The sequence below is a fragment of the Hevea brasiliensis genome, chromosome 4 (genome assembly GCF_030052815.1).
Source record: "Hevea brasiliensis isolate MT/VB/25A 57/8 chromosome 4, ASM3005281v1, whole genome shotgun sequence".
Lineage (NCBI taxonomy): Eukaryota > Viridiplantae > Streptophyta > Magnoliopsida > Malpighiales > Euphorbiaceae > Hevea > Hevea brasiliensis.
In genome coordinates, this window is record NC_079496.1 from 47,416,224 (window position 1) to 47,440,118 (window position 23,895).

Genomic DNA, 23,895 nt, shown 5'->3' on the forward strand with positions numbered 1-23,895 from the left:
TATATTTATTATTAAAATAATTAAAAATAATATTAAATAGGATTTTAAAAATTGAATGAGAGCAATATCAAAACGTCCTTCACCATAATTTTTTCAACTTATAAACATAATTAATAAATTAAAAAATATTATAAATAAATAAATAAATTTTTTTTAAAGCTTATATATGATTCCATGATCTTGAAAGCTAAGGCGTAGACCTTTCAGATAAGGTGACTTTCAATATTTTTTAAGGTTTAGCTCTATATATGTATAAATAAAAATTTGATATAATTATGAGAAACAAAAGCATTTTAAGCTCTTTCGTCCTCTCACTTTGAAAAATAATAATTACAATTAGAAATAAAAACAGATTAGGTACGGATGACGATGGAATCTTGCCATTAAAGCAAAGGAGTAGATGTCTTATCCCTTGTGTAAAGAGCAGAGGGACAGAAACAGAGACAGAGAGGATTATTGATTCGATTGCGAAGCTGCTGCAACCTTCTTCAGTGTTGTGTTGTATCTACTTCATCTTTTTCTATCAACTTCACGCCTCTGGTGCTCCGAATGCTACTGCAGACCCAGATGAAGGTAGGTACCCTCTCGCACTCGATCTCTTCTCTCTAGTTTGCCAGTAATTTCAGAAAAGTTATTACATATGTGCCCAGCGCATGTGCGCCAGGTTTTTGCAAGGAGTAGATTTCAACGTGAATCTCACTACTTAAATCCACTTCCTATATTATATTGTTATAATTTCACATAATTTCAACTCTTTTTGATCGATTGAAGATGGGAAAACAAGAGCGAGTTCTGTTTTCTGTTATGTATTTTAATTTCTGGAGATATATTTGAAAACCCATAATCAAATGTTATAATTAGATTTAAGGTAGAACAATTTCATGTAGTATATATATATATATATATATATATATATATATATATATATATATATATATATATATATATATATATATATATATATATATATATAATTTTTTGAAAGCAGAGTAATTTATAATTTAGTATAAAAATCAACATTAATTTCTCTATTCTTATGTGTAATAAACTAATTTATAAAACTCGATTTATTTAATATTTTTAGTGTTTAAATATTTAAAAAATAAATTAATAAAAAATATTTTTCATTAAAAAAATAAAGTTAATTTTTTAAATTTTAATAATTTTATTAGAGTGATATAAAAATATCTAATTAATTTAATGTTAAAATTAAATAATAAAAAGTATTTTATAAAAAATATATTATAAAAAAATATTTTTTATATATAAATTATTTTTTTAATTAAATTAAAATTAAAATATATTCATATAAATAAATAGATATTTTATTAAAATTTATAAAAAAAATTATAATAATTTAATTTATCACCTTTAATTATTTTAAAATTTTAATAATTTCATTCTTATTATTATAATTTATTGTTTACTTGTGATTATTATAGATATTTTATTAAAATTTATAAAAAAAATTATAATAATTTAATTTATCACCTTTAATTATTTTAAAATTTTAATAATTTCATTCTTATTATTTTAATTTATTGTTTACTTGTGATTATTTTAATAAAAAAATTATTTATTAATAAAAATATATTATAAAATTAATTTATTTTTAAAAAATAAAAAATTAAATTATAAAAATACTCTATAAAATTCAAACTCTTTTTAAAATATGAGATTAAGATGATATTCATTAAGTTCCACCGACCCCCACTAGACCACGACATAGATATGCAATACAAAGTACATTATGACGTGCATATTCTCCTCTTTCTAATAATAATAATGCCACCTGTCTCAGAATAATAGTCATAATAATGCGACTTTTCAATTATTGTAGCGAAGGTCAGTAGGAATATCATAGAATTTGGTAGCTTTTCTTTTATTTTAAAGCAGAGGAGTAGATGTTTTGCTCCTTGTGTAAATAGCAGAGAGACAGAGACAGAGATGAGAGGATTATGGATTCGAGTGTGAAGCTGCTGCAACCTTCTTCAGTGGTCTTCTGTTGTATCTACTTCATCTTTTCCTCTCAACTTCACATTTCCGGTGCTCAAAATGCTACTACAGATCCAGATGAAGGTAAGTACTTTCTCGTACTCGATTTCTTCTCTCTAAGTTTGCCGAAAATTTCAGAAAATTTATTACATATGTGCCCAGCGCATGTGCGCCAAGCTTTCGCAAGGAGTAGATTTCACTGTGAATCTCACTCCTTGAGATCCACTTCCTTTATTATTATAATTTCTCATAATTTCATGTCTTTTTAATCGATTGAGGATGAGAAAATAAAAGTGAGTTCAGTTTTCTATTATGTATTTTAATTTCTGGAAATATATTTGAAAACCATAATCAAGTATTATAATTAGATTAAAGATAGAACAATTTCATGTAGAATAATAACAAAAGAATATATATATATATATATATATATATATATATATATATATATATATATATATATATATGATTTTTTGAAAGCAGAGTAATTTATATGAGAAATAAATTAATCAATAAACTCGATTTATTTAATATTTTTTAATATTTAAAATATTTAAAAAATTAATCCATGAAAAATTTTTTTAGAAAGAAAATTAAGTTTTTTTTTAATTTTTAATAATTTTATTAAAATATGATAAGACTTGTATATAAATATATAATTTTAATTTAATATTATAATTAAATAATAAAAAATATTTTTATAAAAATATATTTATTAAAATTAATTTTTATAAAAAATAATTTTTACATATAAATTTTTTAATATAAATTAAAATATATTTTTATTAATAAAAAGATTATTCTATTAACATTTTTAAAAAATATAATAATTTAATTTATCACCTTTAATTATTTTAATATTTATAATAATTTAATTCTTTCATTTGAATTGATTATTTTAATTTATTTTTTTTATATAATTATTTTAATAAAAATTATTTTATTAATAAAAATATATTTTAAAATTAATTTATTTTTAGAAAAATAAAAATTAAATTATAAAAATACTCTATAAAATTCAAACTCTTTTTAAAACATGAAATTAAGATGATAACATTAAATTCCACCTACCCCACTAGACCGCCACGTAAATATACAGTACAAAGTACATTATCACGTGCATATTCTCCTCTTTCCTTGCATGTTAATAACAATAATGGCACTTATCTCAAAATAATAATAATAATAATAATAATAATAATAATAATAATAATAGTAATAATAATGCGGCTTTTCAAATATGGTAGCCAAGGCCAGTGGAAATATCATAGAATTTGGTAGTTTTTCTTTTATTTTAATGGTCATTTCGAGAAAATGGTAATGTTGACACTGTTCAATTATTAAAATCGTTGGCTTAATTTCTCTCCAAAGGATCGTTGAATGTTTGAAACTTTAAATATTTGTTTGATTTAATAGGGATAAAATAGAGAAATATTACCAATAATTTTAAAAAATTATATGATAATTATTGTATTTTTATTATTTAATGAATAATTTAAATTATAAAATAATTATAAATTTAAATAAAGATTAATAATTCATGATGAAATAATTATTTTATTCCATTTCATTAACTTAAAGAAATCTAAATTATTCATATTGTTGGCTTGATTACAATAGTTCAATTAAAATTTTTAGTCAGTCGTTTCTTGATTGAATGTGTATATATGTATTGAATTTGCTTACTTTTTCATATAAAATAAAATTAATGGAAATTTAATTTAATTCATATTTATATGATAAAGTTTTAATTATCTTACTGACTCAAAATTTAGTTTGCATGTATAACTACAGTAAAAGTAATGGTTAATTTCTAAAAGTATTTTTTGAAACGAATCTTTCTAACAATAGAAAAATAAAAAATTCTATGAAAAATCATTTAACTTACAATAATAACATTACCAATTTAGTTTAAATTTGTTGGAATTAGCTATATAGATCTTACATGTGACCGCTCTCTACACGATGTAAATTCATCTCACCCTAAATTATATAATACCACATAAAACATTTCATGTAAAGCGCTAAATTCATCTTCTTAGTATGAGGAAAAGTAAGTCATTCATTCAATATACTACTAAGATTTCTTTACCCTATTCAACTAATATTTAATTTTGGGGCAGCAGGAATGTTATGTTTTCAGAATTTATATATTATATCTCTACTTTTTCATGTACATGATAAAATGCTTTAAAAGGTGGGAAAGTTGTTTAAAATTCGTATTGATGAGAGGTTTTAGATGATTAGTAGGTTATAAGAGATTTTAGGGCTCATGTGGTATAAAATAGTTTATTTTTAAGAAGTACATTTTTTAAAAAGTACATTTGTAGGTAAGTTATTTTTTGAGAAATATGGTTTGAATATAGTTGGTTGGTATGTTAAATTTCCAGAAAGTAAAAGTGTATTAGTGAGGAGTTCGAACTATTTTGAGTTATGGATTAATTTGAGTCTAATTTTTTTTAATGGGTTAAGTTGAGTATTTTCAACTGCTAGTTGATTTTGATTACTGATAAGTCCTTATGCATAAAGGATTTTGAGTCAATTTGTGAATGGTTAATTATTTTGGATCCAAATTTTAATTTTTTTCGAAAAATATTTTTATTCATTTAGTGTTTTAGTCAAATAATTTATATTTATATTCAAATTGATCAGTTTTAGAGTGAGTCGTAAAAATCATTAGATTGATTATTAACTGAATCTTCAATTTTATAAATTATTAGGTTCTTTTCATTTGTACGAATTAAAATGAGTCATTAATCGCTTTAATTCAAATAGGTTGAGGTGAAATTAATTGGTTGAAGATATTATGTTTACCATAAATATAATAAAATTTATTTAATATCAAAGTTGATGCTTATTTTGTGGGAGAAAAAAAATATTATTAAGAAAAATAGTTTGAAGATATTATTTAATTATTTTAAAATTTTTTAATAAGATATGAATTTAATTTTAAAATAATTTTAATATTTTTAATTGAAATATTTAAAGAAATAATTTTTAAATAATAATATTAAATAAATTTATAAAATGACTTAAAAAATTTTATAAAAAAATAAATAAATATGTTTTTTTTTTAAAATATAAATATATGTGTTTTAAAGTCTTTTGTTTGTATGTATATGGTGAGACAGTGAGGGCTCTAAACTCGATATTCCAGCAATGGGATACACAATCGGTGGCACTGTGGAATATAAGTGGAGAGCCATGCACTGGAACTGCCATTGACCAATCAGATTTTGAAGCTGTTGGCAACAATCCAGCCATCAAATGCGATTGCACCTACAATGATGGTACTACCTGCCACATCATTCGATTGTATGTCTCCTTTTCTGCTTTTTCCCTTTCTTATTGCTTTTTGTTTATTTTTTTATTTATTAATACATTCTAATCAAGATTTAAACTTAATCCTTGCAATCATAATTACGGTATCCATAATATCAAATTGAAATTTTTTGTTTCTTTTTTAATTACCTTTTCTTAATTGTAATTCATATCAGCAAAAAATTCATTTAAAATATTTGTCAATATTCGCCTAACTTGATTTGATTTAGTAGTCAAAGGTGTATCACTTATTTGATAAATGCTGAATTTAAGTATTCACTCTCTCAATTCTCCATATAAATTAAATATTAAATTATTTAAAAAATATTGAAATTTTATTTTTTAAATTTTGATCTATTTTGTTCTGGTTATTTTAATTTTTAACCTATTGTAAAATTTAATTCCTATTTTTTATTTTAAATTGTTTGGAAACTAGGAACGAACTCAAAAAAAAAAAGGAATTGCATTTGTGAAAATTCAATGTAATATATATATATATATATATATATATATATATATATGTTGTCAAAAATCACACTCACACAAAATAAAGAACACAAATTTTAACTTGGCTCGGTGTAAGCCTACTCTACCAAATAAATCCACAATCAAGGAAAAATAATTACAATTACTAATTATTTTTCTGACCCTCAAAATCACTCAAACAAAATTCATGGAATTCAACACATCTCTCCACTTTGTGGGCTCTCTACCATACCTTCCATATAATGGCCAATCAACTATTCATATATATAGGCCACTAAAATTTAGTCTTTTTAGTACTCTAATTATTAAACTTCATAATTTAAATTCTATTAAATTTCATAAACTAATTATACTTCCTAAATTAATTATACTTCCCAATTCCAATTGGACTTGGACTCTAACAATCTCCACCTCCAAGTCAAATGGAATTAGTCTTCACAATTTGTGCAAAAGTCAATTTTCTCTTGGGTACTTTCTTATACTCTTGATTGTTGATATTGCCTCTTGCTTCCACTTGTATTCTTCCAATCAATGTGCTTCCTTCCAATTTGTAGAGATTCTTTGTACCATTCTTCTCACTCTTTATGATCACAAGAGCATCTCGGCTAACTCTCATGATTCCATAATGAATTGAATACCCATAACCCAAAGAATCCAATTTACCCAAGGAAATTAATTTCCTTTCAAATTTAGAAACATATCTCACTTCATCGACACTTTTACTTGATCACCATGCAGCTTGATTTTCACTCTTCCAATACCTTCAATTTCTGTCTTGTTCTCATTGGCTAACTTCACTTTTTCTCCTTTCTTTTTTTTAATCACATCAAACCACTCATTTTTTAAGCAAATATGGAATGGGCAAGCAGAATTCATTAATCACTCATCTTTAATCACTCATCTTGTAATGAATCTTTTGCCTTTTTCTTATTATCATCCACATTCAAACATTCACTATCAATATCATCATCCATTGCAATTGCAGCAATTCCTTCTTTTTCTTTTCCGCGACTCCTTTTGAATTGTTTAAACTCTACAAGATCTTCCTTCATCTTCATACAATGGTATTGAATGTAGCCTTTCTCATGACAGTAGTAGCATTCTCTATCTTCATGGTCTACTCGTGTTTTCGAACTCAATCTACTATTCCTTCTCCAATTATTTCCACGTTAATTGCTTTTACCACGAGTGAAACTAGTAACAAAATCTCCACCTTCATCGCTACTACCTGTCTTCTTGAACTTCTCATCATCTAAGATAACTGCGGTAACTTCCTCCACCTTCAAAGTCTCCTTCCCAACTGTTAGAGTTGTCACCAAGCTTTTATAAGAGTGTGGGAGAGAGGTTAAAAGCAAGAAGGCTTTATCTTCTTCATCAACCTTCACACCAACACTAGCCAATTGGGTAATTAATTTATTAAAAATATTAATATGATCCCTCACATCAGTACTTTCATCCATTCTGAGTTGGTATAGCTCCTTCTTCAAGTACAAATGATTTGTGAGTGATTTTGACATATACAGACTCTCCAATTTCTTCCACAAAACAACAGGCAAGGTTTCTTTCAAGACATTGTATTTCACATCTGGGGGTAACGTCAATCTAATGGTACTCACAGCCTTTTGTTGAAGCTCCTCCCATTCATCATCTTTAATGATCGCTGGTTTCTTTTTATTGAATGCTTTAATTAATCCTTGTTGTATAAGGACATATTTCACAGTGTTTTTCCATAAACTGAAATTATTTTTTCCATTGAACGGTTCCACCTCAAATTTTGTGCTTGCCATCTTTGACATCTCGAACCTGGCTCTAATACCACTTGTTGTGAAAAATCACATTCACACAAAATAAAGAACACCGTGATTCGGCGTAAGCCTACTCCACTAAATAAATTCACTATCAAGGAAAAATAATTACAACCACTAATTATTTTTCTCACCTTCAAAATCACTCAAACAAAACTTACGAAATTCAACACGCCTCTCCACTTTGTGGGCTTTGCTATACCTTCGATATAATGTTCACATATATAGGTTACTAAAATCTTGTCCTTTTAGGACTCTAATTATCAAACTTCATAATTTAAACTCTACTAAATTTCCAAAACTAATTATACTTCCGAAATTAATTATACTTCCTAATTCCAATTGGACTTGGATTTATATATATATATATATATATATATATATATATATATATATATATATATAAGAGCCTAATTATCTAGTATTATATATGTGCTTCAATCAATCCCATGCCTATGTAGATTTCTTTCTTCTTTAATATATTATTCATTGGAAAGAATATTTATTTATTTATTTAATTTTACTTGAGATTTTAATTTAAAACTTTATAATTATAATGGGAATTTTAATAACCTTAAATTAATTGTTAAATGTGGGTAGAGTACTGATCAAATTATATTTTAATTCAGTATTAATATAAGTTTATAAATGATTAAGTGCCTGTTTGGTATTGAGGTTGGATGGTTAAAATTGTTTTTTTTTTTATAGAAAAAAGCCATTTTATATACTATTAAAAAATAGTTTACAAAAAATTATTTTATTATTTTAGTGTTCTTATGATTAAAACTTATCAAATTTAATTTTAAATGATTTTTTAATACTCTTTAACTAACATAATTAAAAAAAATATTTTTCTAAATAGCAGTTCTAACAACAATACCAAACAAAGTCAAAGTTGCTCATACATCAAAATAGCAAGTCGCTTTAATGTTGCAATTCAAACATTTATATTAACCCTCTCAATTTTATATTAATGCTCGGTAAAATTTTTTCTGATTAATTCTTTTATTTTTTTAACTATTTTTCAGGAGAGTGTATGATTTGAACAGACAAGGAGTGATTCCGGAAGAAATTCTAGTTTTGAAAAAACTAATTTTTCTGTAAGGAATTCTTTTTGCACTTCTCATTTTGTTTATGATTTTCACATTTAAGAATCTCAATTAAAAATAAATAAATTTTCTAGTAGGGGTTGGATAGGTTTAGTTAGTATTTTTTTTAGAATTATTTTGGGTGAAATCTTAGTTCCAAATTATACAGTGTGATCGAAAGAGTTAACCATTGAAATTTTATTTTAGGTCATTGAAATTACTAAGCTTATTTCATTTCTCTAAAAAAAAAATTATCAAGATTATTATTGTTCCACATTAGTGTAAAATAAGGTATTTTTGCTAAATATAATATTTATATAAACCTCATTTTTTTTAGTTAACTTTTGGAGTGGAGTTAAAATCAATACATTTTCTCACATGCTATCAGAGCTTATCTTACTTCAATGTTGAGTCATTTATCTAATACTATGTGAAGAAAATGAACCGAATTTAACTCTACCCCAAAAGCAAGCACATTTACTGGTTGGGCAACCTGAAGATGTGTTTGCTAACAAATTTCATGCTTTAAATGTTCATACCCGGGTATAAGGGACTGTGTTGTCTCACATATTTTAGATTAGGTATTTGCTAAATATAATATTTAAACAAACCTCTTCCAGTTATCTTTTGAGGTAAAATTATGTTCGGTCCATTTTCTTAACAGTTATTTCTATAATTTTTTTTAATAAATTTTCAACTCTTTGAAGTCATTTATAAATTCTCAATTTAATTAAATTATTTTGATCATAATTTCATTTTAAACTTAAATTTATGGGGTTTTGATAATATTCTTTCCATGAGGTTAAAAAATTAAATTTATTTTTATCTTATATTTGATAAATTTTGCAGGAAAATTGACAAAAATTATTTCACGGGTCCGTTGCCTGCATTTATTGGAAATTTAACTGCATTAAGGGGTTTGTAAGTACATCATTTCTTGCAAGAACATTATTTAAATATCTAGCTTTCCTTCATGATCTAGCAATCAAATTAAATGCCACTATGCAATTACATCAACTAAATGCTCTTAGTGCATATAATTAGAATTTTTTTAAAAAAGTATAAATGCCAGAATGAACTTTTCTATTCATATATTAACATTATTATTTTATTGCAATCTAATAATATGTAAAATAATGTAGCAATAATGTTTTAAGTAGTTGTTATAATCTAAAGTTTACACTTTTTCTTTTTAATTTATTATCATTAACTAGTTTTAGATGATTAGAAGGTGGTTTTAGTGTAACGGTAAAGTTACTGCATTTGTGACTTAAAGGTAAAGTTATGAAAATAGTCTCTAAAAAGTACCGGTAAGGCTATGTATATCAACCCTCCCTTAAACTCGTAAGTGTGAGATGCTTTTACACTGATGACCCTTATATTACTTTCAGATGAGTATTATAATTTGACTTGTCACAATAAAAAGACCTAAGCTATTTATCATGATTAATTATACTAAATATGTAAAAAAAAAAAAATGTTGATACGATTTTTGAATTAATAATAATTTTACTATTGTACTTGTGTATGGATAAATGTGGCTTTTTCTAAAAAAAAAAAAATTGTAACAAACGCTTGTTTGATGACTCTTTTCCCCTACCAAAATGTTGATGTGACTTTATATATTTATATAAGATGATTTTATTTTACACATGAATTTAATTTATTGATAAAATAATACGAACGGTAAAGTTTTAACACTATTTTAAAAATATGGATAAAATTGATAAAATTTAAAAATTGATAAAAGTTGGATTTTTTTTTTAATAATTGGTTGACATTATTTTGTTTCATATGTGACTAGGTCAATTGCTCACAATGCATTTTCTGGGACGATCCCGAAGGAACTTGGAAACTTGAAAGATCTAACTTTGCTGTAAGATTGAAATAAAAAATCGATTTCTTTTTTGTGAAAATATCATATCCATATCCATTTTCTTTCATGTTTGAGATTTGTCTTATTCATGAAATAAACAATAATAACAAGTAATTCTTAATTTTAAACTAATTGGATTTAGTTATATGAATATTTTTTTTTATTTAACTTTATTATTAATATTTAAAAATTGTAATTATTTTAAGTTTCTCTTTTTTTATTCTCACTTATTTTATCACTAATTTATTATTACACTTGTGTATCAGAAATTAATGTGTCAGTGGTCACTTCATATATAAGAATAAATAGAAACACGATGTTTTAACCCTCCCAATAAATTTTATAAATCTTTTCTACCTTTTATAAATATTTTCATAATTATTTGTTTTAAAGTATTTGTAGGAACTCTTTTAAATGGTGAGTTTAAAGCAATTTTGTAATAAGTTTAGAATTGCAATTTTTCTCCATATGAAAATGACAAGTTTTTAATGGATATTAAACTTGTAATATTTTCTACAGTGGCTTGATAGGAATATTTAAAAGTTTGGGAATGTTGTAAACATTGATATTATATGATTTATGGCATACATTGCTCTTTATGGCCTTTAATGGGCAATTGCAATTGCAATTTCCCTTTTCTTTTTTATGGTCTTTAATCAATTGGTTTTGGTTTGTTGCTATCAAATGTTGTGACCATGGCTTGTATCATTTTGTTTTCAAAGGTCATTCTCCCCATTTGGTGGTAAATTATTTGGCTACATAATTATGCTTGTTAGATGTTTGTAGTTTCGCCATAGAGGTTGTAGATATTGGAGTTACTGCTGCTCTTATTTTTGAAAAATCATTGCTTTCTTAGGCGTTTGCAACAATAGCTTGCTGTGTTACTGATTTGATTCCAAGAGATTACTGAACTTCTTGAATGCATACTTCATATATGTGCAGTATCTGTTATTAGTTTGAATAGTACTAAACTTGTCATTGTGTTCTTCTGTGGATATATGAGAAATAGGTCCCTTGGTGTAAACAATTTCTCTGGGACTCTACCTCCAGAAATCGGTAACTTAGTCAAACTTGAGCAGATGTAACTTCCAAATTCCAACTTCCTACCTTTGTTTTGCAACATATATCCATGTTAGCAAATCTTTCAGTATTTATATCATGTGAGATTAAGAAAATTTGATTTGTGAATTTTTACAGATATATTAATAGCTGTGGATTAAGTGGTGAAATTCCCTCAACATTTGCCAACCTCAGAAGGATGAGAATCTTGTAAGGAAAACTCATTCTTTATCTCTTTAATTTTTTTATTCTTTTATCTGCACGTACATGACTTTACCATGACTTGTCTGTATACAGGTGGGCATTTGATAATCCTTTCACTGGCAAGATACCAGACTTCATTGGGAATTGGACAGAGCTTACAACATTGTAAATTCTTATATATATGGTTTTTCAAACTTGGTTTATATTTTGAATAGCTAATAGTAGTTATATGCGTACAAGAAATAATGATTTTGTTCATTAGTTTCTAATTTTCCCTCAGGAGATTACAGGGGAATTCTTTTGAAGGTCCAATACCATCGAGCTTTTCTCAATTGGTCTCATTGACCACTTTGTGAGTAATTTATCTATGTTTCTCTCTCATACAAACATGCACACAAGTGCACATATTCTTATATGTCTACATCAAAAAGAAAGCCAGTTTCAGTAATATGAGCACAAAACCATGCAGAAGACTTGGTGATTTACATAATGTCAGCTCTACTCTTGATTTTGTGAAGAATTTGAAGAACTTAACTGACTTGTAAGTTAATAAGTTCCTGGTTCCTATAACCATCCCTTTACATCATCTTTATACTGATTGATCACTTTTTATCCGAAGGATTTTGAGGAATGCATTGATCACCGGTACTATTCCACTTAACATTGGAGAATACCAAACCTTAAAAATATTGTAAGTTAAATGACTTCCAAATTCAATCTTGAAGTTCCCATATGTCTTTAGTTGTTGTTATTGTTGTTGTTATTAATATTATTATTATTCGTCATATGCTTTGTAGGGATTTAAGCTTCAACAACTTGACAGGAGAAATTCCAAGCGCTTTGTTCAGTTTGAGTTCCCTTGAGTACTTGTAAATATCATATAACCTGTTGTCTTTATTGCTTTAAGATCATATGTTATAAATGTTAAGTTCTGTTATGTAGGTGTTTTATACTCTTACTATTCACTTCACATTGATTGGTTTTCATAGTGCTATCTTCCATGACATTATGATATCACCAGGTTTCTTGGAAACAATAGTCTATCTGGAACCATTCCGAACCAAAAAAGTGACTCTCTTCAAACTATGTAAGTTCTCATGCCTACGAAGATGCCATATTGAATGTATTTGCATTTCCTTAGTAATGACATCTAATGCAAATTATACCAACATGACCTCATTCCCTTCCCTCCCTCTCCTTCAATCTCTCTTTGTGTGGCTTGTTTGTTTGTGCTTTTTCTAGATCTTTATAAAATTTTCAATTAAATCTTTAAGGATCTCGACTTCAACATAAACTCCTAAATCTATCAGTTTGAATTATACAACTCCGGTTATATGTTTTGTCTATTTTAATTGTGGGTATATTATGTTGAGCAAGAGGGTGTTTCACAGCTTTAGAAACTTCTGCAAATATATTCTTTTTTTATTTACCTTTGAAGAAAGAGATGATTCTCCTTAATTTCAATTAATCTGTACATGGGTATATATATACACAATTGATTCTTATAATTGTGTTCTACTAATTAGGAAGAAATCCTAAATAGGAATACAAAATATACAGAGAAATAATATAGTGATTGACTTTCGATAACACTCCCCCTCAAGTTGGAGCATAGATGTTAATCATGCCCAACTTGTTACAAATTTAGTCAATCCTAGCTCCATTCAGAGCTTTTGTGAAAATATCTCCTAACTGCTCTTCAGTTTTGATGTGTCATATTGAGATGATTTGTTGTTGAATCTTTTCACGAACAAAGTGACAGTCAATCTCAATATATTTGGTCCACTCATGAAACACCGGATTAGAAGCAATATGGAGAGCAGCTTGATTATCACACCACAATTTCGCAGGCAGGGAGGTCTTAAAATCTGTCTCATCTAGTAATTGAAGTATCCACATTACCTCACGTACTAATTGTGCCATGGCTCTGTATTCCGATTCAGCACTAGATCAAGAAACTATACTCTGCTTCTTGCTTCTCCAAAACACCAAATTTCTTCCAACAAAAATGCAATATCCAGTAGTTGACCTCCTGTCAACCGTAGATCCAGCCCAGTTGGCATCTGAAAAACATTCAACATTCAAATGCCCATGATTACCATATAACAAACCTCTTCCTGGAGCGCCCTTCAGATAACACAAGATTTGTCCCAAGGCTTCCTAATGAGCAATAGTTGGGGAAGACATAAATTGACTTGCCACACTAACGGCATAAGTAATGTCAGGACGAGTGACTGTAAGGTAGTTCAATTTTCCTACCAATCTCCTGTGTCTCTCTGGATCTTCAAACAACTCACTATCCCCTGCTAACAGTTGTAAATTTGGAGTCATTGGTGCACTGCAAGGCTTAGCACCTAATTTTTCTGTCTCTATCAATAGATCGAGAACATATTTTCTTTGAGACAAGAAAATACCCTTCTTACTTCTTATAACTTTAATATCCAAGAAATACTTTAACAATCCCAAGTTTTTTGTCTGAAACTGGGTTTGGAGGAAGGTTTTAAGAGATGAAATACCTGCAGAGTCACTCCCAGTGATGACAATGTCATCCATATATACTACCAGGAGAATTAGACCAGCTTCAGATTGCCTATAAAATACTGAGTGATCACACTTACTCTTTTGCATACTAAATTCCTGTACTGCTTCACTGAATCTCCCAAACCAGGCCCTAGGACTTTGTTTCAAGCCATAAAGAGATTTCCGAAGCCTACAAACTTTACCCAACTCCCTCTGAGCAACAAACCCAGGTGGTTGCTCCATATACACCTCCTCTTAAAGATCACCATGAAGGAAAGCATTCTTGATATTCAATTGGTGCAGGGGCCAATCATATGTAAGAACAACAGAAGTAAGTTTAGCTACAGGAGAAAAAGTGTCAGAGTAATCAACCCCATATGTCTGAGCATATCCTTTTGCCACAAGGCGTGCTTTTAACCTAGCTACAGAACCATCAGGATTTACATTTACTGTAAATACCCATTTGCAACCAATAGCTTTCTTACTAGTGGGTAAAGGCAACAGTTCCCATGTACCATTAGCATCTAAAGCCTCCATTTCCTCTTTTATAGCAGCACACTAGCTAGGATGAGACAGTGCCTCACCAACATTATTAGGGATAGGAATAGAGTCTAAAGAAGTAATAAAACACCGAGAACAAGAAGACAATTGATTATAAGAAACAAAAGAATAGATAGGGTAAGTGCCTGAACGCTTATCTTTACGAAGAGCAATGGGTAAGTCTAGGTCAGAATCATGATTAGTATGAGGTACAGGATATTCCAACGAAGTAGCTGGTGGAGGATCTGAGTCAGGAATCTCCAATATCTTGGAATAAACATGAACAACGGGAGGTCAAGTAGGTCTAGAGACAGAAGAAACAGGTGTGGGAGAGGACTAGACATTGGTTGGACAGTATATATTAAGAGATCATCCTCTTACCCCTGACTCTCATACACAGATGATTAAGGAAAGAATGGAGTAAACTAAAAAAATGTGATATCTGCAGAAACAAGATAACGATTAAGAGTAGGAGAAAAACAACGGTACCCTTTTTGGAGTCGGGAATACCCAAGGAAGACACATTTGAGAGACTTCGGATCCAATTTAGTAACCTGTGGACGAACATTACGCACAAAACAGGTACAACAAAAAATACGGGGTTCAATAGGGAACAAAGATTTTGTAGGAAATAAAGCAGTATAAGAAATATCCCCATTAAGGACAGAAGAAGGCATATGATTGATCAAAAAACATGCCGTAGAAACTGCATCTGCCCAAAAGAGTTTAGAAACTTTCATATGAAAAAGAAGAGCACGAGCTACTTCAAGAAGATGCCGATTTTTTCTTTTGGCCACGCCATTTTGGGATGAGGTATAACACAGGAAGACTGATGAAGAATGCCATTTTGTGTTATATAAGACTGAAATAGTACTGAAAAATATTTTTTGGCATTGTCACTTCTTAATATGCGCACAACAATATTAAATTGAGTTTTGATTTCATTACAAAAGGCACAAAAGATAGAAAACAACTTAGAACGATTCTTCATTAAATATAACCATGTAACACGAGAGTAATTATCAATAAAACTAATAAAATAACGAAATTCAATTTTAGAAGTAACAGAACAAGGACCCCAAACATCAGAATGAACTAAGTCAAAAGGGGATGAAGCTCGTTTATTGACTCTAGACACAGAAGACAAACGATGATGTTTTGCAAACTGACACGACTCACATTCTAGTACTGATAAAGATTGAAATTGAGGACACAGCTTTTTCATGGTAGACAAAGAAGGATGGCCCAATCTACAATGAGCTTCAAGAGGTGTTAAGGTACTAGAGCAAACATGCGACCGCGGTACATGATTTTCCAGAATGTAGAGACCACCTGACTCACGTACTCTACCAATAATCTGCTTCGTCGTAAGATCTTGAAACAAACACTAGTCAGGAAAAAAGAAAACAGAACAATTTAAGGTATGAGTAAGTTTACTAACAGAAAAAATATTAAAAGAGAATTTTGGTAGACACAAAACAAATGACAAAGAAATTGACGAAGTCGGGTTCGCAGTTCCAGAACCCATGACACAAGAAGTAGAACCATTAGCTAAAGTAACAGTAGAGGAAGTGAGATTAGACTGAAAAGTAGATAGAAGACTAGAATTACCTATCATGTGATCTGTCACACTAGAATCAATAACCCATTTGGATGAGGAAGACACAAGGCATGTAGTGGATTTACCTGACTCAGCGATAGCAGTGACAGGGGAACTGATAGGCTTTAGAGATGCCTGATACTGGAAAAACTGTGCAAAATCCTTTGCAGATACCAAAATAGTTTTCTCAGAGGAAGATACTGTAGAATCCTCTGCTGCCATATTTGCCATCTGTGATCGCTGATTTTTCCTCTGAATTTGCGGACAATTATATTTTGTATGGCCAGGCTCATGGCAATAATAACAAATGACTCATCTTGAGTCCTGATTAGAACCAGCCTCCCCATTATGCTGATTACCTCTGTTGCCTGTAATTCCTCCTCTACTTCCTCTTCTATTATCCTGTTGTCCATTTGGATTGTGGCTAATAAGAGCACTACTGGCAGGCTGGGATGATTGAGTACTCTCTGTACGAAGGACCTGTGTTAACGTTTCATGCAAAGAGGAAATCTCACAACTGGAGAGAATATGAGATTTAGCAGTCTCATACTCTGAAGGAAAGCCTACAAGAAAACTCATAACAGCCAGTTGCTCCCGTTAGGCCTGTTGAACTTTCACATCAGGACTAAAAGGCAATAATACATTAAGTTTCTCATATACCTGTTTAAAATCCATAAAATAAGCCGTGAGAGACTTATCCTCTTTCTCAGCTCGGTAGAATGCCTTACAAACATCATAAATACGGGAGATATTCCCTTTACAAAATACAGAAAATCTAAGTAATCTATCAATTCCTTAACAAATTCACAGTGATTAATTAAACTAATTACCTCACTGTGAATCGAGTTCCGAAGCTGCAAAAACAATTGAGCATCCTCCCTTAGCCAAGTTTGCCGTGTATCATCAGTAGGTGGGTCTTTAGTAAGGTGATTATCCTTATCAATGCTACGCAAATAGACCCTAACAGTCTTACTCCACTCCAGGTAATTCAAACCATTAAGTTTGTGTTCCTTGATCTTAGTCATCACCGGAATCACATTAGAAATAACATTCTTATTGTCTGCCATTTGTTGAGACAAAGAAAACTAACCGAAACGCTAATCCAAAGTGCTTACAGCCGCAAAATAACCCAAAATCAAAAATCAAGCAAATACCGAAATAGGATCTAAGAGCCAAACCTCAGAAGTCCTTTAATGGTGTATTGGACCAGGCAACAACACACAGTGGTGGAATGAGGGGGTTGAGGTGACACCGGCAATGCTGATCAGAGTCGAAACGGCCGGCGGACGCTCCTCCACGCGCCGGTGAGTGAAGAAACGGCAAGAATCTGAGTTGGGCGCGTGAGCCTCATGCACTTGGATTTCAACGACCGGATCAGAGGGGACGGTCGGTCGGCGGCCAAGGACTCTCCTGAGCTGAGTGGTGAGAACAAATAGTCACTCTAGATAGATGACCTAGGGTAACAGTAGGTTTCAGTCCAGAAACAGATGGGAAAGAAATTTCAAATTTAGATTCCTTCTCTGATACCATGAAGAAAGAGATGATTCTTCTTAATTTCAATTAATCTGTACATGGGTATATATATACAATTGATTCCTATAATTGTATTCTATTAATTAAGAAGAAATCCTAAATAAGAATACAGAATATACAGATAAAATAATATAGTGATTGACTTTCAGTAACAATCTTGTATAAGTATCCATTCACCTCTTATTTTTCGCTAGCTATATTTCTTCTTCTGCAATTCTTGTATAATAAAAGAGAAAATTTTTACATATTGGTGTTGAGTTTATCACCTGAATTTAGAAGGAAAGGTTATTTACGGAGGACATGTCCTGAAGCCATTCATAATTTTTATATTCTCCTTTTGAAATCAAAATTAGTGGATATCTCATAATTAATTCATCAATTGCAAATGAGGGACTCTTTTTGAAAGAGGATAATCAATAATATTAGATATATTGTATACCTACTAATCCCGACTAATTTATTTTTTTTTTTGCAGAGATTTGTCTTACAATCACCTTACGGGAATTTTTCCTTCATGGGTAAACCCAAATATGCAATTGTATGTCTCACAAATCCTGCTGCTTTCTTATTAATCTTTATTTTGTAGACTTAACACTATCCTTTTGAGCTTTTATGAATTGTTATGACATTACATTCCTTGTTTGTCATTCCTATTATGGTGAATGATGCATTGTGAATTTCTCTACTAAGCCAAATAAAAATGATGCATTAGCATCATACATAAAAACCTTTTTGATGCGTAGTAGTTTTTATGTCAACCATGAAGTTGCATGAACACAGAAAAAATCAAAGAAGATGCATGTCATTGTTGAAACATAAACTTTGATAATTTTTCCTTGTTAAATAATGCAAGTAAATTTGCTTGTACAATATTATGGTAACCTGCTTGTAATTATTAACTTCTGTCTTGATGGTCTTGAACTCCCATCAAGACATGCATCATGAGTTATCATCTTTGTTATCTTTTCTATGTGTTACCATGGGCATGTATGAGTAATCACTTCATGGAGTTATGCAGGAACTTAATAGCCAACGACTTCGTGTTTGACAACTCAAACATAAGGTGAAATATTAATCTCCTGTTTAGTTAGCCTTTCATCATAACTAATATTGTGCATGGTATCTCCAAATCTTCTACAATATTATTTACATGCTTTAAAATACTCTTATTTATATTTTTCAATCTAAATAAGAAAATAATAATTTTTATGCAGTGTGATGCCAGGATTGAACTGTCTACAGAGAAATTTTCCTTGCAATAGGAATGCTCCACGTTGTAAGCTTCTTTATTCAATTATTTAGTTTCTAATAGAAATTTCTATTATTTAGTTCAATAGCACACACTCAATTATTTAGCTTCTAATAGAAATTATATAACGAAATAATACTCCCATGAACCCTTATTTTTGTACAAATTTTCAATTTTGTTCCTTTATAATTCTTAGCTAGCTAGCACTAAATTGACATACATGACTAAAAAATCTGATGTCTAAAATCTCATGAGGTGAGTTTAACTTTCTTTAACCCCCTTGTATCAGCATTATGTGTTCCCTTGTGTGTTGTGGATGGCTTCACCAATTGGGAGCTAAAACATTGCCATTGTTAAATGTTATAGATGCAAATTTTTCAATCAAATGTGGTGGCCCAGAGATGCGTTCTGGTGGCATATTGTATGAGGCTGAAAATTCATCCATGGGCCCAGCATCATTCCAAGTAATCACAAGTAAAAAATGGGCAGTCAGCATTGTGGGTTTGTTTGCTGATAGACAGGATCCATCATACATTGAAGATACCTTGTCACAAGTGGCCAGCACCAACACTCCAGAACTTTATCTGACTTCAAGGGTATCCCCTAGTTCAATTAGATACTATGGCCTAGGTCTTGAAAACGGGCTTTACAACATAAGCTTATTATTTGCGGAAACAGCACTTAAACATAGAAGCTCTCGAGTTTGGGAGAGCATTGGAAGGCGTGTTTTTGACATCTATATTCAGGTAGATTGATTTTAGACGACAAGTTAGAACTCTTGCAAGAAAAGAGTCCATGATTGACGATTTGGATATTCAGCTTATTTAATGACAATTCCATTCTTGTTTTTCTTCATTTATTTTCTAGGGAATTCGCCAGGACAAGGACTTTGACATATCAGAGGAAGTAGGTGGAGTTGAGAGAGCTATTACAAAGCATTTTATTGCTAATGTTTCTGGGAACCATCTTGAAATTCACTTGTTTTGGGCGGGTAAGGGGACCTGCTGCACACCCGTACAAGGCTATTATGGACCAATCATTTCAGCACTAAGTGTTGTTTCAGGTAATACAAACTCTTATCTAATACGTTTAAAATCAGCTTATATTTGCTCACTGCTAATGCTAATTGGATTCATTGCACAGGTTTTAGACCAACTGTTAGTGGAATACCGCCAGATATTCCAAAGAAGAAGAGCAGGCCGGGTTTGATTATTGGTATTTCTGTGTCTGCTGGAATCATGAGCTTTGTACTGATATTTGTATTTCTTTACATCAGGAGAAGACAAAGCAAGTTAGATGAGGAAGGTAGGATTTTTGAACGCACTTATGTCTTTGATTTGAGATGTGAGGATCCATGAAAATAGGTTATCATGGAAAGACAATTCATCACTTTGTATTGCCAAACCCTGAATTCCAATTAACATGTCACCCAGAAATGATTTTTTAGGAAAATTATGGTTTCCTGAGCTGATGAATTTTTTTTTTTTTTTTTTTTTTCATGCTTCAACTTGCAGTGCTTTCTGGAATAGGCCATAGACCTTATACATTTACTTACGCAGAGTTGAGAATGGCCACAAAAGATTTTAGTCCCTCAAATCAACTAGGAGAGGGGGGATATGGACCGGTATACAAGGTACTTTATATCTCAATATGGACCTGTATACAAGGTACTTTATATCTCAAAATTATTATATATGATGGAATGCTTGATCATTGCTTGACATTTAACAATTATAAGTTTTTTGATTCACTGAAGAGACATGCTTTGTGACTAAATTTTGGTACTTTATAGGGTACACTTTCTGATGGAAGGGAAGTAGCTGTGAAGCAACTCTCCCTAGCATCTAACCAGGGGAAGAATGAATTCATAGCTGAGATTGCTATCATATCTGCAGTTCAACATCGCAATCTTGTGAAACTGCATGGATGCTGCATTGAAGGAAATAGACGGCTCTTGGTTTATGAATATCTTGAAAACAAGAGTGTTGATCAAGCAATATTTGGTACGAAAATATTTTGATTGGACAATGATGTCTACTTTGCACACTTTATAACCATAGAAATGAGATCTTAACAATATCTAAAGGATTGAAATAAACAAAACTTTTTTTCAGTGTTTGCTTGCCTAAGCAATGGTATTAATGTACAGTGAGATTATATATTAAGATTGCAGCTACTTATGCAGGAAAAACTAGCTTGCATCTCGACTGGCCAACACGCTTTAATGTATGCTTAGGAACTGCTAGAGGGCTAGCTTACCTCCATGAGGAGTCAAGGCCAAGGATTGTACACAGAGATGTGAAAGCAAGTAACATTTTGCTTGATGCAGAACTTTGCCCCAAGATATCTGATTTTGGATTAGCAAAGTTGTATGATGACAAGAAAAGCCACATAAGCACTCGAGTCGCAGGAACCATGTAATCGGATTTTACCATTTCCTTGAATTATTCTTAATTGCTCTAATTAAATTTGTGCTACAATAATGTCTTTGGATAATATAAAACAAGCTGTGTATAAATACAACAAAGATTATAGTTGAATGGTTGATAATTTGTACACAATTGGAAGAAGTTTTCACAATAACATTAAGTTTAACGAGAAACTTTATTTTCTTGCAGTGGCTATTTGGCACCGGAGTATGCAATGCGTGGACATCTAACAGAAAAAGCTGATGTTTTTAGCTTTGGTGTTCTTGCTTTAGAGATCCTCAGCGGAATGCCAAACTGTGAACACAATTTGGTTGAGAATAGGATATATCTTCTTGGATGGGTAAAGAAAAACAAGTTTTCTTTCTTCTTCTCTCTTTCTACTTTTTTTTTTTTTTGGTGTAACCTTCTTTAAACTTGCTATGCTCCATATGTGTGTAGGCATGGACTCTGTATGAAAATAACCAAAGTTTGGCATTGGTGGATCCAAGTTTGATGGGTTTTGATGAAGATGAAGCTCTTCGAGTTATAGGAGTCGCTCTCTTATGTACTCAGGCATCACCAATAACGCGGCCAACAATGTCAAGAGTTGTGGCAATGCTTGCTGGAGACATTGAAGTGAGTCCTGTTACAGCAAAGCCAAGCTACTTGAGTGATTGGGATCTCAAGGATATAAACTCTGATACTAAAACATATACTGAATCTGAGATTAGCAGCAACAAGACACATGAAAGCCATTATAACAAGCCAATCAATCTTAATCTAGGGGTTGATCCAGCACACAGTCCACTAAATATCACAGAACCAAGGGTTAGTGACCTCGTTGGGGAGGGAAGGTAAGTGGTGTGTTCACGGCTAGAGATTATAGGCTATATACCATACAATTTTTTTTGGCCAGGATGCTTCATATTGGCCCCCCCCCCCCCCCCCCCCCCCCTTCTTTTTTTTTTTTCCTTTTGTTTAGAAGACCTGTACATCAGCTTCCCATCACTTCATATAATTCATATTGCCCTTGGCTAAATATTGAAGTACAAGGTCTAGTAAATTAGAAAAAGAAATGAGGATTTTTTTTTTTTTTAAGTTGGGAAATGAAAAGGAAGAGAGGGTATTTTCTTTCTTAAAAATTTGTATAACATTGTTTATTACAAAGTAAAGTTTACTTTGTGATACTCAACTCAACTCAACTAAGCCTTTATCCCAAAAATTTGAGGTCGGCTATATGGATTCGCTTTCTCCACTCTGAACGATTTTGGGTTAAATCCTCAGAAATGTGTAATGCTTCTAAATCATGTTGTACTACTCTCCTCCACATCAATTTAGGTCTACCCTTTTTTTTCTTTCTATCCTCTAACCTAATGTGCTCTACTTGTCTAACTGGAGCCTCCGTATGTCTATGCTTCACATGACCAAACCACCTCAATCTCCCTTCTCTCAACTTATCTTCAATTGGCACCACTTCTATCTTTTCTCTAATACTTTGTAATAATCATAGAAAACTTTTCTTAAGGTTTATTCTAATGGTGAAAAGGAGAAATTGAAAACAAAATAATCATAGAAAACTTTTGCCTTTTTTTTTTTCTTTATAGCAAGGAAGTGGATAAAAATTGTAAAGCGTAAATACACGATGCTACTTAATTAAAAGATTGTATCTTGCATTTAACATATCATTTATATTATACTTTTAATTAAATTAGTTATTAGCAATGACACTATATTATACTTTTAATTAAATTAGTTACTAACAATGACACTTACACTGGAAGGAAAATGATTTTTTTTCCCTTTTCATAAGGTTTGTTTTTTGACTTTTTTTTTTTAAATTACCATTCTAATTTCTAAACTAAAAAAAGAGAAAAAGGGTGAAAGTAAGTTTAATTTTAAAGGAAAAGAGGAGTTTTTTTTTCTCTATTTTTTAATTTCCTTGGCAAAAAAATGCAAGAGATTTACAGCACGCAAAAGGATGTAAGAAGCTCAAGAGGAAGCGAATTTGAAGTCTGATCTTTAATTGGATTTATTATTATTTTTGTCTATATGAAATTAGACAATTAAACTCTATTTTTAATGGCAGCAAAAAGAAAATTTATTACTCGAATTGTTAATTGATATGTTTTGAAATTTTAATTTACAATTTATCTAATTGAGCCATAACGCATAAGTCATTCGCAAGCAAATCGCTTGAGGCACTTGGATTAT

The 23,895-nt window shown here is 30.4% G+C and overlaps 1 protein-coding gene across 4 annotated transcripts; it reads left to right on the plus strand.

The window, feature by feature from the left end:
* The first annotated feature begins 297 nt into the window (after nucleotides 1-297).
* Nucleotides 298-22,782, plus strand: LOC110632187 (probable LRR receptor-like serine/threonine-protein kinase At1g56140). 4 transcript variants are annotated; one of them, XM_058145703.1, is made up of 25 exons: nucleotides 298-573; nucleotides 1,929-2,079; nucleotides 5,127-5,310; nucleotides 8,636-8,707; nucleotides 9,545-9,616; nucleotides 10,500-10,571; nucleotides 11,581-11,652; nucleotides 11,769-11,840; nucleotides 11,928-11,999; nucleotides 12,115-12,186; nucleotides 12,280-12,375; nucleotides 12,454-12,525; nucleotides 12,632-12,703; nucleotides 12,856-12,921; nucleotides 18,503-18,565; nucleotides 19,046-19,090; nucleotides 19,242-19,303; nucleotides 19,643-20,022; nucleotides 20,144-20,339; nucleotides 20,420-20,581; nucleotides 20,791-20,909; nucleotides 21,069-21,279; nucleotides 21,462-21,693; nucleotides 21,895-22,045; nucleotides 22,144-22,782. In XM_058145703.1, exons 1-25 carry the CDS (start codon nucleotides 550-552, stop codon nucleotides 22,540-22,542), a joined length of 3,189 nt encoding a protein of 1,062 aa, XP_058001686.1. In that variant the 5' UTR covers nucleotides 298-549; the 3' UTR covers nucleotides 22,543-22,782. The 4 variants fall into 4 exon arrangements, with proteins under 4 accessions (XP_058001686.1, XP_058001687.1, XP_058001688.1 ...); XM_058145704.1 differs by having other exon boundaries at nucleotides 1,932-2,079; XM_021780676.2 differs by having other exon boundaries at nucleotides 299-573; nucleotides 12,304-12,375.
* Nucleotides 22,783-23,895: the final 1,113 nt, after the last annotated feature.